Consider the following 17,056-nt stretch of genomic DNA (forward strand, 5'->3'; position numbering starts at 1 on the left):
GGATTTCCCGCAGGCCTCGCGGCTGCGATAAGGGGTGGGGGATTCCAAACGACACAACTCAAAGGGGCATCGTCAAATTTTGGCGACTCTAATTCCCAGTTTTAACCTATGGGCCAGCAAAAATTAGCGTTAAGAGTTCCTGATGCACTCTCCAGAAAAGATAGAAAATTCAAAATAAACTTGTAGATTGAAGACACTCCTCTTTGGACCATTTAGTTAGTTTTGAATTGGCCCCCAGAGAACACGTCCCTGCATATTACTAATAAACAAATGGGTTTTCATAAATAAATTAAATAAATAAGGTAGTATATACATGCATGAATAAATAAGGCAAGTCACATAAGATATACTTGGCATTGACATGATAAAAATAAGAATAAGTAGCTTTATTATTTCAACTTCAATGCATCTTGTAATCCATCAACAATAACATCAGGTACACCTGGCCCTTTTGCAAATCCCATCCCACCTAACGAAATCTTATTATCATATGTAGTTAGTAAAGTCTTTTCTAGTTTATTTTGCCAGTCTTTGTATCCAATAAAATAATGTGGGAAACACTCTTTTGCAACTGTGTATACCCATAGACCATTGTCTAGATCTTCCCTCGAAACATTTAGATGTGTTTCTAATGCGCTTTTAACATCAGCCAAACAAGTAGCTTCAGCTGGAATCTTAGTCTTGCCATTTTCATTGAGTAAATGGCCACCAACCATAATAGTCAACTTAGTATATTGTAACTCTGAACTTTGGCCCGATGAACTAACTTCCAAACGCGATGGGTTAGCATCATCAATATTAAAGCTTTTGAAGTTCTTTTCAATAACCGAGTCAAAAATGACACCTAAGATGTTAGCAGGGTTTGTATTGGATTGCGGAATTAAATATCCAAAACTTTGGATTTCAGGGCGGATTATTTCTTTGTTAGGTAAATAATAATTTATTAAAATCACTGTATTGGATTTCACTTTTTTTAAATCTTTAATGAGGTCTCCATAGGTAGAAGTTATTAAAGTAGATAAAATTTGTGGCGTCACGGTAATTCTTAGGTGATCAAATCCATCTATTCGTTCGTTTGTTGATAATTTTACAGACATGGTTGAGTTTTTGGAATCCTTATACATTTTAGTAACTGCGCTCCCGGTAACAATTTCAACATTTCTTATATTGTCAAGTTCTTTCCTGATTGTTTTTGGAAATGTCTCTAAACCTCCCACAAAACCTAGCATGGGATATTTTTTCAAATGGTTAGATAATTTTAATAAGGCTCCTGTATCTTTATTAAATGCTCTTTGATATAATTTTAGGCAACCACTGAGCGTTTCTGGTTGTTTTTTCCCAAATCGATTTCTGATATATTCTTTAATGGATCCTCTTAGGACAGAACCATGTTTTAATTCAGTATAGAATACTTTTCCGGATGTCTTTTGAGCACTCAACGTAGAAATATCATCAGCATAAATCCCATGGTATATAGCACTCATCAAATTGGAAGCGATGAAATCGTTACCATACCTCCTATTCAGCATGGTTCTGACACTTTCATCCTTGCCAGGTGTAGAACTACTTTTCCTAAACATCTCACCTGCTATCCCAGTAAATAAACCTTTACTTAGGGGACTGGTTGCAAATTTTAAAAAGCTACCAAACGAATTCGGTACTTGAACCAATTTATCATTAGGTCCCAGCAGGAACTTCCTATTAGCTGTAGCGTACTTCTCAACACATCTAATACTATCTGATTTCCCAAGATCGTTCATTGTATCCATAATTACAACAGTCCCATCAGAGACACCTCGTAATGTTCTAGGTCCTCTCTCGAGCATGACCGACGCCCCATTTTGATCAGCAGTGTTCCATGAATTGATCCATCCACCTGTACGTTTCTCTCCTTCAAACAGTGTAATTTTAATATCCGACCTTAATTTGGAAAGAAAATAAGTAAACATGAGACCTGATACACCCCCACCTACAACACCAACCTTCGCATTCGGTGGTAATTTACTTAGTGGTGAAAGCATTCTCTCTCCTTGGTATTTTCTTTACTGAAATTTTACTATTTGTAAGTGTTTCCCTTTTCTTTGATTAATGAGACACTATATCTTCTTGAAATGATATAGTAAAAAGTAAAGAAGCCAATTTTCCCTCCTTCAGACAATAGAACGATATGGACTATCTCTCGAGAAAAGGTACTTCTGAAACTAACTCCTAAAGACAATGGATAAAGAAACCCTTAAATAGTCCCATACGTGATCTGTCTGTATGTTTACGGTTCGATTAATTTTTCATTTTTTTTACTCAGCAAGATTCATATCTCCTAAGAAATCAACGTAGCAACAGCGAAGCAGTCCGTTTACGTAAATCTCCTCGTTTCGTTACATCGTTCCATATTCTTGATATAAGAGGTAGGTGAGTAAAGTTACTTGATTCAACTTGTATAATTTATAGACTACATAGGAGTGCAAACTCGTAGAAAATGGTAGGAAGAATATGTTAATATATTTTATGTTTAGTCTATGTTGTACATGAGTTATCGTTTGACACCTAATGCTCTTTCACGAGATTGTCTTATCGAGCTTAACCTCCAAGAATTTTGATCCTTTGAGAACTTATTATATAACGGAGTGATTTTAGCTTTCTTCCTCGAAACACTTTCGGAATCTACAGGCTTATAATAATGAGGTGCCAATTCAACTAACCAGCTAGGTTCAATACTAGTAACTTGAGACATATATTCCTTCGTCGTTAACACCAAACTATGATATATCACATATTCATACTCTTTACCATATAATGAACTTGATGGATGAATACCGACAACTGTACCTCCAGTTATAGTCTTATAACCTACTTGTGAATCCCTTTTTGCAGCATTCATGAAAAATCCATTAACTAAAGTCCTTCTAATTAAATCTGGATCACCGTGACAACTTACCAAGGGTAATCCTAATTTTCTGAAAATCATTGATATTTGATTCTTAACATCTCTAGCCCGTTTCAAATGTCTAGCTTGTAAGAAATTTTGATTACAAAATTCATCTGAATATCCATTTTGCTCCCATCGATTGTAAACATTCAACAATGTTAAATGATCGCCATATGGATGATGGAATCTTGCCTTCTTATTATCGGCATCTTGTTGCTTCCCCTTTGGTCTTGAAAACACATTTTGTACCGATAGCATTGCTATAATCGTTATAGTTTCATCTGAACAATTGTTCGTGACAGACGAAAGTAAGGCTCTCGATAATGTCGGGTCCATAGGAAATTGAGACATCCTCATACCAAGCTTGGTTAAAAGCCCTTCATTATTCAATGCCTCTAAATTGTATAGTTCATCTAGTGCGTAAGTCATCAAATTTTTCGGAGGTGGATCCATAAAGTCAAAATTCAAAAGATCATTGATACCCATCGCTTTTAACATTAGGATTGTATGCGAAAGATTTTGTCTTTGAATTTCTGGGATACTGTTCGGTAGCATTTCATTGTAAAATGCAGTTTCTGTATATAATCTATAACATTTCCCCGGACCTGTTCTCCCTGCTCTACCTTTTCTTTGGTTGGCTTGTGCCTGTGAAATTGGTGACACGATCAATTGTTCCATGGCCGCTCTAGGATTATATGTATTGATTTTAGCGAACCCAGGATCAATAACATAGAAGATTCCATCAATGGTTATAGAAGTTTCAGCAATATTCGTTGCAAAAACAACTTTCCTGCTGCCTTTAGGGGTTGGCTCAAAAATCTTAGATTGAATTTCACTCGGTAATGCTGAGTAGACAGGAAGAATTAATAAATCATCAATGGCATCACCTAATGTTTTTACACGTTCATAAAGCATCTCACAACATGCATCAATTTCTTCTTGACCTGTTAAAAAGACTAAAATATCACCGGGCCCGTCGTTTATATGAATATTCATCACTGATTCTAATGCTGCTTCTATGTAGTCCATTTGTGGAGTCTGTGAATAAAGTACTTCAACAGGGAAAGTCTTACCGGGAATATTAACAACGGGACAATTATTGAAGTATTCTGAAAATCTTGCGGAATTTAAAGTAGCTGAAGTAACAATAACTCTTAAGTCGGGTCTCTCGATTGCTGCTTTCTTCAAAAGTGCAAATAATACGTCCGTTGCCACAGTTCTTTCATGTGCTTCATCTAGCATAATAACGGAATATTTCGACATTTTAGAATCTAAAAGACATTCTCTTTGTAACATACCGTCCGTCATATACTTTATTTGTGTATTACGCGACGTCCTATCTTCAAATCTAATAGTATAACCAACTTCTTCACCTAATTTACATCCAACCTCTTCTGCAACTCTTTTGGCCACGGATACTGCCGCAACTCTACGTGGTTGTGTACAGCCGATGATTCCATGGTTACTGAAGCCTTCTTCGTTTAGGTATTGAGTTATTTGAGTCGTTTTACCAGACCCAGTTTCACCCACAATGACTAAAAATTGATTTTTTTGAACAGCTTCAACAAGTTCAGAACGCATTTTATACACTGGCAAAGATTTTCTCTGTGAGCTTATGGGCATTGATGTTCTTTTACCATACGAAATTTGTTCCTTCATTCTACTTCTTTCCCATTCTGTAACGACAAGTTGCTTCCGTAGCATATCGATTTCTTCTTTGCCCCTTTCGGAACTACTAGTGGGGTCATCAAAAACTTTCATTTTACGGATTTCTTGTTCAATTTCTTTCTTCTTGGCTAACTTTTCTTCTCGATGAGTTTTAATTGTATTAGAACCATAGGTAGCAGCTCTATTCATAGAGCCTCTCGGTACCTTGACAATCTTTGGCATTTCATATCTCTTATTACCCTTTTCCAATTGACCTTTTAAGAAATCTGGGGTATCGTCTGTATTTGCTTCGACTTGAACTTCGTCCGCTTCTTGTTCGTCTTCTCGTACATCCTCAGCATCTGCAGTGGCGTTTGGATCGAAAGCTTTATTTTTATCTTCTTCTTGGAGTTCAGGATAATCTTCAATTGATGCTGCACCACTAGATATTAATTGTCTAATTTCCCATCTTTCTGGAGATGTCAACGCTCTTCGTTTAATGCTTTTATCAAGACCTATATTTTGATTCGATTTTTCATGACCTCTACCTCGTTCTTTCCCTAAAGGAATTGCATTTGCACCTCCACCCATTTCCTTACCATTTTTCTGATCAATATGTTTCATGCTCAAGGAAATTCGACCATTTCTCTGTATTTTTATCACTTTAACGTACACATACTGTCCTTCTCCAACAACCTCGTAGGGATCTTTGACTCTGTGATCAGATAATTCAGAGATATGAACCAAGCCATCACAATCTTTCATTTGTACTCCTAATATTTCCACGAAACATCCAAATGTTGTGATCTTTCTAACTTTACCTCTATAAATTTTATGAAGTCTCGGTGAACTATCTAGTTGTTGTGATTTCGGCGGGAGAATGTCTTTATTGTCTGTCAAATCATTCCACTCAACTTTCTGATCCGGTAGAGTAAACGGGTTATGGATAACTTCCTTCTTTTCCACTATAAGGAACGGATTATTGTTATTATTGGTCGTCATTTTTGAATCCCCTGTCATTGGATGGACTAAATTATAGATCTTGAAGATAGTTTCTTCACCGATTCCACTTTCTAATTCTTCCAACTTATCCCGAAATTCTTCAAGGGATTTCGTTTGTAATATTATATTCATTATGAAATCGTAAATTACTGTATCTTCAACGCCTAGTTCTTCCTTCAATAGCGATAGAATTCTGTTCTTTTTTGAGTATCATCAGTCGAAAGTTTTGCAGATGGGAGTGATAAACAGTTATAAAGCTCAGTTATGCTGCTTACAGAGAGCTCAACTCCAAGATCTTGTATTTTCTGTTGGAACTCGTTCTCATTTTGACAGGAAGTTTTTATTTGAAGAATATATTTTATTACTATAGGATCATCAGTTCCGATGATGTTCGCTATATTCTCTTTGATGGTTGGCATAACCTTGAATGAGCCGAAATCGATATCTGATATTTAATGTGGTTTTCTTCACCTTTTAGATGATGAAATGGCTTCAAGAGCTACTTTAGGCCGATTACTTCCACAGGTTTATTATTATATGATATCGAGGGCTCTTACGGTGGGTCGCGCGCCGGTAGGTGTGTGAACCATTTTGCTACGGTTACTGCAAAAAGGATTAAGAACTAGAAGTGTACTATGTAAAAAAAGGTCTAACTACGTTTACGAATTTATTTTTTGTTGCTGCTATTGTATGAGAGTAAATAGAGTTATTTATTATATATAAAATTGTTGTCAGTCTTCTTTTATCATCTTACTTCCATCGACTTTCAAAAGTCATCTACTTGTCTTATCCCATCTTTGTCTACCACTTTCACGAAAACACCCTTGAAATCTACTGGCATTCTTTTTTCTAATTCTGTAATACAAAGTTTCAATAGTTTTAAACCTTCCTCTGTGGTCATGTCTGGTCTATAATGACGATCGAGTAGTGAAAATGTATAGAATCCCGAATAACCATGAGCAGCATAAGGTAATTCTACTTTCGTCCCCAAATAATCGATTTGATATAAACCTGGAGTATCCTTCTTCGTGTCAAACCCACCGATTAAAACATTTGCTTGGTATGGCCTTCTCGATCTAATAGATTTAGCTAATTCTTGTCTAACAAAACTTGAAACTGCATGTGGAGATAATTCATAATCCTCCCTCATGGCATATAATTGAATATTAGCTTGAATATATTCTGCGAATTGGACTGTATCACCCGCTTCACCTGAAAAACTCATTAAGATATGAGGAGATAGTTGTCTAGTTTTATCATCTGAATCTTTTAAGATGGATATACCTCTTGTTACCGCTTTCGATGTCGCTAGAATAACGGAGTCCTGTACTTTGATACCTAAAATAATATCCATTGTGCTGTAATTGCTTAAATGTCGATCTTATGAGACAATTGAGCCCTTATACCCTTATAAAAAAACGGCAGTTATAACTTAATATATTCCACTGTAAGCAATCTTAATTGTATTTATTATCCTGAAATTCAAATTTGCCACCTTAATTAGATACGGCACGTGCAATCTTTACTACGGCGGGTTAGAGTGGAAAACGGAAGATAAATGTGAGAATGGATGTTTTATACATAATAGCAGCTTCATTGTTATAATTGTATCAATAGTATAACTTCTACCAAGACAAAGCATTCAAAATCCACCTTGAATTGTTGGAAGCAGTATAGTTTGTTATGAATAATATATAATTTCTAAAACAAGTATGTAAGAACTTTGAGTACGGCTGTACAATATAAACGTATATAAAATTCCTCAAACGATCTGTGGAATCATCTCAAGGAGGCACACACACGCAGCGGAAGACGTCTATTTAGAAATCTTTTCAGCAATCTCAATAATTTCTTTACTTTCAACGATACGAACCTTTTCTTGTTCATCAAGTGCCAAATGGACACCAACTTTACCAACATCTTCTGCCTCCACGGAATGGCCCTTGAAGAGATTTCTTTTATGGTTATAAAGGAAACCACCAATCATACTAGCAATACCACCACCAAATCCACTATCCCCATTACTATCTCTTTGACCCAAAAGGATTCCAGGACGAAGGATTATTGTATGGTCAAAACCTAGAGCAATAATGTCCCTTTCAATTTCTCCCTTCATTCTCGTATATGCCATTCTTGAATCAGCATGTGCCCCACGTGAACTAACAAGCACAATAGTGGAGCATCCCTTTTCCTTTGCAGCCTTTGCTAATTCTATATTCAAGTCATGATCAATCTTGTATTGTTCATCAAATCCACCGGCAGCACCTCTGGTTGTAGATAGGGAAGTAAATAAAACATTAATTTCCTTGTCAGGGATCATAGATGCCCATTTGGAATTGTCTGTTTCAACTAATTGAGTAATCCTGGGACCTACTTTTTGTGGTAAGGATCTCCTTGTAACGGTGAAGATTTTTGAAATTTTTGATGATTTTTCAGCATATTCAACAAAATAACGGCCACATAACCCTGTAGCTCCGAATATCAATGCGTTCATGATGTGTAAACTGTATGATTTTCTTGATTTCTTTTTTATTGAATATCTGGAAACAAATCTATGAAGGAGATAAAGAGATTTGACGTACTTCTTTTAAGGATCTCTTATGTAAGGGATTTTGTGGCTTTAACGCGCCACAAATACCGATAGAAGAGAAAACATCAATAAACGTCAGGCATACATCTTGAAGAAATATGACACAAAAATTTGATATTTTTGAAGAGAACAAAGAGAAAAAAAAAATGGTTTTGTTGTAACACCGAGATTCTCTTTAATACAAAATTTTTTCTGTACAAGCAAAGCTATCTTATGTAGTTTCTAAGTTAAAATCTAGAAACATTCCTACAATGGAATAACGTTTGCAATAAATCACAAAAAAGAAGGATGAGAAGATAAGTTAATTTTCCAGAGAATACAAAAGACTAAACTGCTTTGGTAGTTAAGTTTTGACACCATAAGTATTAACTTAATATACATATCTGTGTAAAAAAAAGGAGGCTACCCTATCCAATGATTACAACTTTGCAAATATAGTTAAGTCCACGTTAATGGTTCCCTGAAGACACAATATATATAAGGATGTTGGTAGAAATACCCTTTTACAAACACCCCCTAGTTTAAAAGCTGTACCTGCCAATTTTGAAAGACAAAGGTTGAATACATATATTTGCCTTTGCTGTTAGTTATAATTTTATTTTTCCACTTTAAGTCTTGGAAGCAAAGTCCTTTAACTAATTTATTCTAAAATCCAAAAAAAAAGTTTGAAAGATTGGTAATATGTGGAAGTTATCACTATTTTGAAAAGATCGTCTAGCTGAGCGTGTCACATGTACCAAGACCATTGTCGCAAGTTCGGATAATACACTTTAATATGATCATTGTTATAACTGATCACAATGGTTTTCAGGTAATGATATCCAAGACTCAAGGTAGGGTTTAGAATAACTAAAGCACCGTCCATACGGAAAATAAAGTTTTGAATTTGATTTTAATAAAGTAATGTCATATATTTGTGATAACCCATGAATTTCGGGTTCCAAAATTCATGGGATTTTTCCCAATTTCCCAATAATTCAAAGGATATGGCCTCTCTAGATGGCCTTATTAGAGTCCAGTCTGTAATTTGAGGGAAAAACAATTATGCATCATTCTTATTTGTTTATATCTAGATCAAAAAAATTATTGATTTATTTCAAAAAAAAGTTATAAAAGAAACCAGTATTATTTTCTCAAAAGTAAACATTAGTAATCAATTCTAATACCATCAAGTTAGTACCCAAAAACAATAGAAAGTAGTACCGTTGAAGCACTAGAGGCCCTGGGAACTGCTTGGTTTTGTAACTTGGAGTTGACAGTATCCTTTTTCTAGGTATTCTTCATGATATTGATTATTATTGTATTAACTATGTAATGTGATACTTAATAACCAATACGTATTTGATTCGTTGCCGATGGCTTGTTCCATGATTGATGCAAGATGGTATAAAATTATCTTCTAAATATTAGGAAACAATTGATATTTTCACTATTTGAAATATTTTCTTCTTATCTATATGTTCGCAGGGCTCACGGTGCTGAATACCAGCTTGTTCGGCACTTATCTATACGTGCAGACAAAGCTACATTAGAGAGACTTGAGAGCGGCAAAGTCGTCTTAAAGATATCCTTATAGTGCCGCTTCTTGCTATTCTGTTTTAAATATTTTTCCTTAACTTGGTTGTTGGAAATCCTCAAAATATAAGATGTAATAAATCAATTTATAACCCCGTGTGCTTTACCAATTGGTCTTCGAAGAAGAGCATTTATATAATATAATTCATAGTTTCTACATATATTTTTTGATTTCTAAAAAAATATATCTCTATCCATAGCATTTGGATTTTGTAGATTTGCTTCTCATTTAGCGCCCAGTTCTTAAACAACTTTTCAAGAACAAAGCAATGTTATATAAAGTCAATAAATTTCAATATTCTTTTAGGGTAATAGAATTTTTCTTTGGTCTATATAAAACCATTTCACTAACGTCATAAAAATACTAAATTTTAACGTTAGTGAGGAGTACGCTGTAGTTAGAAGTCAATCGGACTTTGGATTTCAGTGGTTACAATTAGTGACAACGAACCCATTTTCGTTTCTCTGAGTGGGACTTGAGAACAACAAATACATGCTCGTGGCTCACGATAACTGACAATAAATCTGGGTAACAATTGTTGTTCTATACCAGGCCGTAGATAAGTTTTTGCGCTGCGACATTTTCAGTGTACAGTTTAGGCAAAAGAGCCGTTCTATAAAGGTTATGAAGGCAAGCTACTTGAAGGACTCGGCGAAGGAAGATTCGTTCTCTGTGAGCTTTTGATATATTATTGTTGATTGTTTACGTTCGATAAACGATAACGTTTGAGGAAATGTTCTTTCTTCGGAAACTATTCCACTGCATCCGCGCATCTCTCTTTCTTAAGTAGGGAGTGCGTATAAATCGTTCAAGAAACGCGACATTTTTTAACAACAATGGATTAAGTAATTAAATTTTGCATGCTGCGCGATTCTCGCTTCGTTGAAATTCCATTTTGAAAAAAGTTCAGCTCAACTTGGATAGAAAAGGAAAAAGGTAAACGTATTTCCTAATTAGGGTATTTTAAGTTTAACTTTTCTTCCTCCGGGCATCTTTCAGTTGATAAACGAAAGAGGGCCGAACTGTCAACAAAAGAATATTCGCGTAGCTCAAAGGACCACATATGACAACAATAACTACGGATGTGCTTCTAGTCAAAAGAACCCTTAAGTTGTGTATCCATGCGCAGCTTCTTCTAGCAGAACTCTTCTTCCAGATCAGGAATGACAAACGAAAACTTTCTTGTACATACAAAAATTTCTTTACGGCGTCGAGGATGGAGCTTAATTCAACATATATAATAAACAGAATATGTTTTTCTTTCTTCTTTCTCTCTAGCATTCCTTTAAAAATTGGACGTTTAGTATTTGAACATTTAAAAATCAGAAACCTAACACTACACATAAAAATAATCAGAAAGAATGAAGTTTTCAACAAGTGCAATCCTTTTGGCCACCGCCGGTGCCGCTATGGCAATTAGTGAAGACGATGTCGTTGAATTAGAAATTGTTATGGATGATGTCAAATCTAACCTGGTACGTTATATGAACCTTCTTACCGTTCCAGGTTTCAGTTTACCAGACAATATTATGGATGTTTACATGGCCATGAACAGTGATCCAGAAGGTTACACCACTGCATTTACTGAATTAGACATGACCCAAATCAGTAATATGATGACTTGGTTACCATGGTACTCTACCGAAATAGAACCAAAAATTGAATCTGCCCTTTCCAGTCTACATCCAAAAGCTTCTTCTACTACCACAATAACGTCTACTACCACCTCTACTTCCAGCACCCAAGCTGCTTCTGCTGCCCCAAGTTCAGCTAGCTCTGCTGTCGCATCTACCACAACTGTTAAATCTAGTGTTGCCGCCACCACATCTACTGAAGCTTCAGCTGTTGCTTCTAGTGCTGAAACCTCCACTACCGCTACTTCCGACGCCCCAGTTGTTTCTAGTGCTGAAACATCCAGTACCGCTACTTCCGACGCCCCAGTTGTTTCTAGTGCTGAAACCTCCACTACCGCCACTTCCGACTCCCCAGTTGTTTCTGGCACTACTTCTGCTCCAACTGTTTCCAACACTACTACTACTACTACCACTTCTGCTCCAATTGCTGAACAATCTACCGTTTTAGCTACTGCTACTAACCTTTTCACTAACACCACCACTATGACTTCTTGTCCACCAACCTCTGTTGCTACCTCTACCAAGCATTTCACTAACACCACTGTTATCACTGAATGTACAGAATGTACTAAGAAGGGCCAATCCACCATTTTGGAAACTGCCACCAACTTATACACTAACACTACCACTTTGACTTCTTGTCCACCAACCAGTTCCACTGAAAAGACTGCTACTTCAACTGCAGTTACTACCAAGAAGACCACTGTTACTATCTGTGATGAAGAATGTAAGAAATCCAAGGCTTCCACTTCCACTGCTGCTAAGCCATCTACTGTTTCTCAAATCACTAAGGCTCAAACCTCCACTCAATCTACCGTCACTGTCCACCAACAAACTGAAAATGGTGCTGTCAAGGCTGTTGTCGGTATGGGTGCTGGTGTCTTAGCTGTTGCTGCTTTATTGTTATAAGTTTAGTATAGTGTAAAAACTGTTCTTCTCCGTGAACCAAACAAAAAACAATTAAAGACTCCGTTCTTATTAATAAATTAATCAATCGTTAGTTAATTATTTTCAAGTCATTATTATTCATTTTTTTATTTTGCTCTTCGTTATTGGTATATATCTTCTCCATTCATCCATTTTTTTTCTTTCAGAAGTTGAAAATGAAGATGAAGATGATCGATATATACGTTGTATTCTATATATAGATTATTGTTACCCTTTTACCATTTTAATGTCATAATTATATTATTATTATTTTTTTTCCAGCTTTTGAGATTTATATGAGTCAGCTTTACTTAATTCTTTTTATAGATACCGAGTTATATACAAAACGTAACATATTTAATTGAATCGTAGCGACAGTCATAATCATTTCACTCTGCATTAATCATCAAGAAGCACCTTTTATTGTTCGTCAGCGATTTCATGTTCACATTCACCCACTGTGTCATTCACTATTTTCTTTATAAGGGGAACGCCCACATTGAAATGAAAAAAAAATATCGAAGAGAAACGCGAGAAAAGCAAAATGAAGCGAAGCGAGGCCAAGCAATAACAACAAGTAACCCGAGGGAGGAAAAAGGCACATTCCGTTCTTTCAAAATTATATGATAGGAAGAAAAAAAGTAATAATAGTAAACATCTTTCTACTGGGAAGACTGACGCATGTTAGAAGTTTTCGCTGAACATATTGTTAAGAACTTATAACTTCTCTTTAGTCTTGGTCTCCAATTTTAAAAGAGTAACAGGAAACGAACGAGAAAAAGACAACTTATTACAGTTGGAAAAGTGCTAGGATAAAAAAGCAAGGAATAATAATCAAGAAACTATTATACCGTACATCCTTCTAAAACCTAATCCAAGAGTAGGTTGGAGGTCACATTATCAGAAACGAAAAATCGCATTGTGAACAAAAGCTTCTTTAACAATTCGAGTTACTAAACTCTTTATAACTCAAGAGAGAAAAAATACTGCACAACAAACATGATATCAAGAAAATTAACCATCTCACTTCTGACATTATTCTACGGTATCAAGGATATAAATACACAAGATACTACCACCGGGTATACATATTTAAACTGTTATGGCTCAATACCTTCCGGCTTCACACTATATGATTCATACGCATACCAATCTAGTTCACATTGTTACACAAATTGTTTAGCTAATGGGTCCCAATATTTTGCATTAACTAACCATGCAGATTGCTACTGTGGGAATCAGGCACCTTCTTCATCAGATGTATCCTCTTCATGTAACACTAATTGTAATGGGTACGGGCAAGAAATGTGTGGTGGTGAAGACGCTTTTTCTGTTTACACTATTGATTCAGATGATGATAATACTGGTACTTCAAATGATGCAGTAAGCAGTCCTACTACCACTACAAGTACTAGTAGTACTAGGTCGATCACTTCCTCATCTACTACCACCACATCCCATTTTTCCTCTTCCACGTTTCCAACTTCTATCTCTACTACTAGTACACTTCTACCAAATCCACAAACAAGTAGTACTACTAGTACTACTAGTAGTATTAGTAGTGCTAATAGCATCATTAATAGTGGCACTACGACACAAGAACAAGCAACTACATCTGTATCAGAAACGGTAGCAGTTGTGTATCAAACAGCATATAATACGGAGGGTGGATCGACAGTCTTCGTTACAAACACGATCACACAAAGTTACGCAGCTACGGGACTCATGAATAACAATTCCAGTTCATCCAATATGTCCAAAGATTCTAAAAACAAGAAGAAAACAAACGTGGGTGCCATTGTTGGTGGTGTTGTTGGTGGTGTCGTGGGTGCTATCGTCGTTGCCATTGGTATATTATTACTTATAAGACATATTAATGTGAAACGAGAGGAAGCAAGAATGGAGAAAGAGTATCAAGAAGCTATCAAACCTGTGGAGTTCAACGATTATGATACGACGGCGACGACGTCTGGTGGTGGGTTTGATGATTTGGGATTTGAAAATAAAGATGTCGCCGGGGGTGTAACGATAACGAATGATAATAATGGTAATAAGAATGTCGGCGATGTGATCTATAGTAATTCGATATCTCGATCACAGCATCCTTTGACAACGACAGATTCAGGAAGTTTCCTGGATGATTTGAGGGTGCCTCCCAATATGGTTAGTAATCCCTTCGATGATTCTAGAAGAATTAGTAATGGTTCGATATTACATGGGCCAGCATCGCATGGTGGCAAGACGTTGACTGTTGTAAACCCTGATGAAACGGATTAAATGATCATCGCCCTGCGATATGAATTACTTAGATTTTGTTTCTATCTCTTTAACTATCATATCTGGACGACAATAGAAAGAGGTAGATATGATTAGACTAGGCCAGACTACACCATGTTAGACTAAACTAGACAAGACTACGCCTTACAAGAGAGGTGTTATTTTATTTATGTATGATAATATTATATTTTGTATTTAGTGCCACCATAAGAACAATAATTATACTAAAACAAACTCACGCAACATAATTGAAAATAAAACAAAAGGCCTAGTTTTTGGCAAATCAGTATTTAATACAAATATCTATCATGCTACCCATACATCATATGGTTCAAGACGAGAGGTCAAGCTGGTTATTAATCGAGGATGGTGATATTGATAGCAACAGCGACAGAGTGACACTTGTTGGTCGTATCCGACCTACCCATCTGTATTACCACGGATACCTGAACGGAAATACCGCACACCACACTGGGCAAAAAAACTCAACACAAAATTTGCGCAGTACCACTGCGGGGGCAACCAATTACAGATAGTTCGGGAAAAAAAGAGGGGCAATTTCGACTTCAAAACTGCAACTCTTTAAAAAGTAACGTTAGAGGAATTCGTTATCAATATGAGCATTATTAAGCCAGATCCCACAGAGGCAACCATATAAGGACAACTGCTGTTTAGAATACTTTTTTTTGACTTAAATATTGGTCTGTCATTACAAACTGTTCCATCTTTATTTTGTTTTCGCAATTATTTAGACATATAATTCGTGATAATTATAAAACTATACCCTGAAAATTATATTTGTTCTTACTATAACATATATATAGAGTACACACACAAACGCTTTACAATAATACAATATACCAAGAATCGATGTCTGTCCAATTAAGTAACTACCCGTCTAATTCAACACATCCTCAACTTGTCCCGAAGGAAGAGGAAGGAATCCTAAAATACCTCCTCGATGTAAGAAACTACCTACAAAACCTCAAAAGAAATAGGACCCAGTACCTAAATTCTCAAGCTGTCCAAAAGACATACCAAGAAGTCCTCACAAAAGTTAGAGAACTAGATGAAATCAGGAAAAATAACCACGCAACTCCATCAAACAGCGCTACTACTTTAATCCATAGTATGGAATTACACAATAGAGTCGACTCGGTCCTCGATGATGTCTTCCAGTTATTATCATTATGCTTCTTGACTGTCGGATTGAAAAACTCTGCTCCAGCTACATATGCGTCCCTATCCACCGTACAAAGCTTACTAGAACATTTAAACGAATCCAATATCTTCACTCACCATGATTTAGGCCCCATCAAGGAACGTCTGGATCAAATCTCCAAGATTGTAGAGGAAAGCTGTTCTCAGGAGATTAAGTTGGATAACGAGGGGGATGATCAATTCAATCAATATTTAGATGAAACTGAATTGGAACAGAACCAAAATAAAATTGAGCAAGATCTCTTATTACGTGCCAAATTACAACATTGTTTAGATGAATATCATGAAATTGAATCGAAATTGGAAGAGATTGATCCCTCTTTGAATAGTATCTTGGAAAAATTGTTCCAAATTAGAAGAGGGTTGCTTTCTCTTGTGGCTTCAGCGAAGAAAAATTCCTTGTTGAGTCAAAAGGAATTAGATGAAAAACATTTGATTTCTCCGGAATATTTAAATAAGAAGTTGCTAGAGTTGGAGAAAGAATTCAAAGATTTAGAAAGTAATCGTGATGAATTTGGGAAATTCAAATCTTTGGAAACTGGAGAAATACCGGAGAATGGCCAAAACGTTTTGAAAGGTTTGGAAGATGATTGTAACGATTTAATTAATGATTTGTCTCATCAAACTAATGGGAGGTTGACTTTGGATCCAGATTTGCAACCCGTTTATGAACAATTAATTGAAATTAAAACTACTTTGGAAAAATTAATGATAACAAGAAGATGGACCTTGAGAGAGACTGACCTGTTTACTTACCAGAAAAAATTAGGTGAAATTGATAACTTAAGAGTTAAGGGCAAATTTCCCAGTAAATCATCAGACTCTAAGGGACAATTCATTATCTTATATTTGCTGCGTAGATGTTACGCTATCATATACAAGTTGTTAGAGTGTTCAGAACCGGTATCTGAATCATTACAACCAATCCATAACCAGCTCTCCACTGTACGCCGTTGTTTATTGGATATCAAAAGATTAGGTGGTGTTAGTAACGAGAGAGAATTATATCCATACCAAATGAAACTGGCTTCTTTAGATAATTTACGTAAAGACGGGATCTTTTATGATTCTGATGGTAATATTCCAGAAGGTCAAGGTACTTTGAATGCTTTACTTGCCGCATGTTTCGATATTGTTCATGAAATGAAAGTGGAAGCTGAAGCAAATAACAAAAGTAATGACACATCCGATAATGATGACACTAATAGCCAATTTTAAATTAGAAAAGTATAAAAATCGATCCATATATAGAATAG

The 17,056-nt window shown here is 35.9% G+C and overlaps 7 protein-coding genes across 7 annotated transcripts; 3 read left to right on the top strand and 4 right to left on the bottom strand.

Annotated features, from left to right (window-relative positions):
- Positions 1-389: 389 nt before the first annotated feature.
- HEM14 (oxygen-dependent protoporphyrinogen oxidase) lies at positions 390-2,021 on the bottom strand (the record flags this gene model as incomplete). Its single annotated transcript, XM_003670373.1, has 1 exon — positions 390-2,021. The coding sequence occupies one exon, from the start codon at positions 2,019-2,021 to the stop codon at positions 390-392; it is 1,632 nt and encodes a 543-aa protein (XP_003670421.1).
- Positions 2,022-2,530: 509 nt separating this feature from the next.
- PRP22 (DEAH-box ATP-dependent RNA helicase PRP22) lies at positions 2,531-5,707 on the bottom strand (the record flags this gene model as incomplete). The annotated part of the gene is made up of 1 exon (XM_003670374.1): positions 2,531-5,707. The coding sequence occupies one exon, from the start codon at positions 5,705-5,707 to the stop codon at positions 2,531-2,533; it is 3,177 nt and encodes a 1,058-aa protein (XP_003670422.1).
- A 634-nt stretch (positions 5,708-6,341) lies between these two features.
- On the bottom strand, positions 6,342-6,929 carry PRE1 (proteasome core particle subunit beta 4; the record flags this gene model as incomplete). The annotated part of the gene is made up of 1 exon (XM_003670375.1): positions 6,342-6,929. The coding sequence occupies one exon, from the start codon at positions 6,927-6,929 to the stop codon at positions 6,342-6,344; it is 588 nt and encodes a 195-aa protein (XP_003670423.1).
- Positions 6,930-7,391: 462 nt separating this feature from the next.
- Positions 7,392-8,069, bottom strand: FMP52 (Fmp52p; the record flags this gene model as incomplete). The annotated part of the gene is made up of 1 exon (XM_003670376.1): positions 7,392-8,069. One exon carries the CDS (start codon positions 8,067-8,069, stop codon positions 7,392-7,394), a length of 678 nt encoding a protein of 225 aa, XP_003670424.1.
- Positions 8,070-11,102: 3,033 nt separating this feature from the next.
- Positions 11,103-12,284, top strand: NDAI0E03650 (uncharacterized protein; the record flags this gene model as incomplete). The annotated part of the gene is made up of 1 exon (XM_003670377.1): positions 11,103-12,284. One exon carries the CDS (start codon positions 11,103-11,105, stop codon positions 12,282-12,284), a length of 1,182 nt encoding a protein of 393 aa, XP_003670425.1.
- A 1,017-nt stretch (positions 12,285-13,301) lies between these two features.
- Positions 13,302-14,579, top strand: SLG1 (Slg1p; the record flags this gene model as incomplete). Its single annotated transcript, XM_003670378.1, has 1 exon — positions 13,302-14,579. The coding sequence occupies one exon, from the start codon at positions 13,302-13,304 to the stop codon at positions 14,577-14,579; it is 1,278 nt and encodes a 425-aa protein (XP_003670426.1).
- Positions 14,580-15,449: 870 nt separating this feature from the next.
- On the top strand, positions 15,450-17,018 carry CUB1 (Cub1p; the record flags this gene model as incomplete). Its single annotated transcript, XM_003670379.1, has 1 exon — positions 15,450-17,018. The coding sequence occupies one exon, from the start codon at positions 15,450-15,452 to the stop codon at positions 17,016-17,018; it is 1,569 nt and encodes a 522-aa protein (XP_003670427.1).
- Positions 17,019-17,056: the final 38 nt, after the last annotated feature.

Source organism: Naumovozyma dairenensis, chromosome 5 (assembly GCF_000227115.2).
Source record: "Naumovozyma dairenensis CBS 421 chromosome 5, complete genome".
Classification (NCBI taxonomy): Eukaryota; Fungi; Ascomycota; class Saccharomycetes; order Saccharomycetales; family Saccharomycetaceae; genus Naumovozyma; species Naumovozyma dairenensis.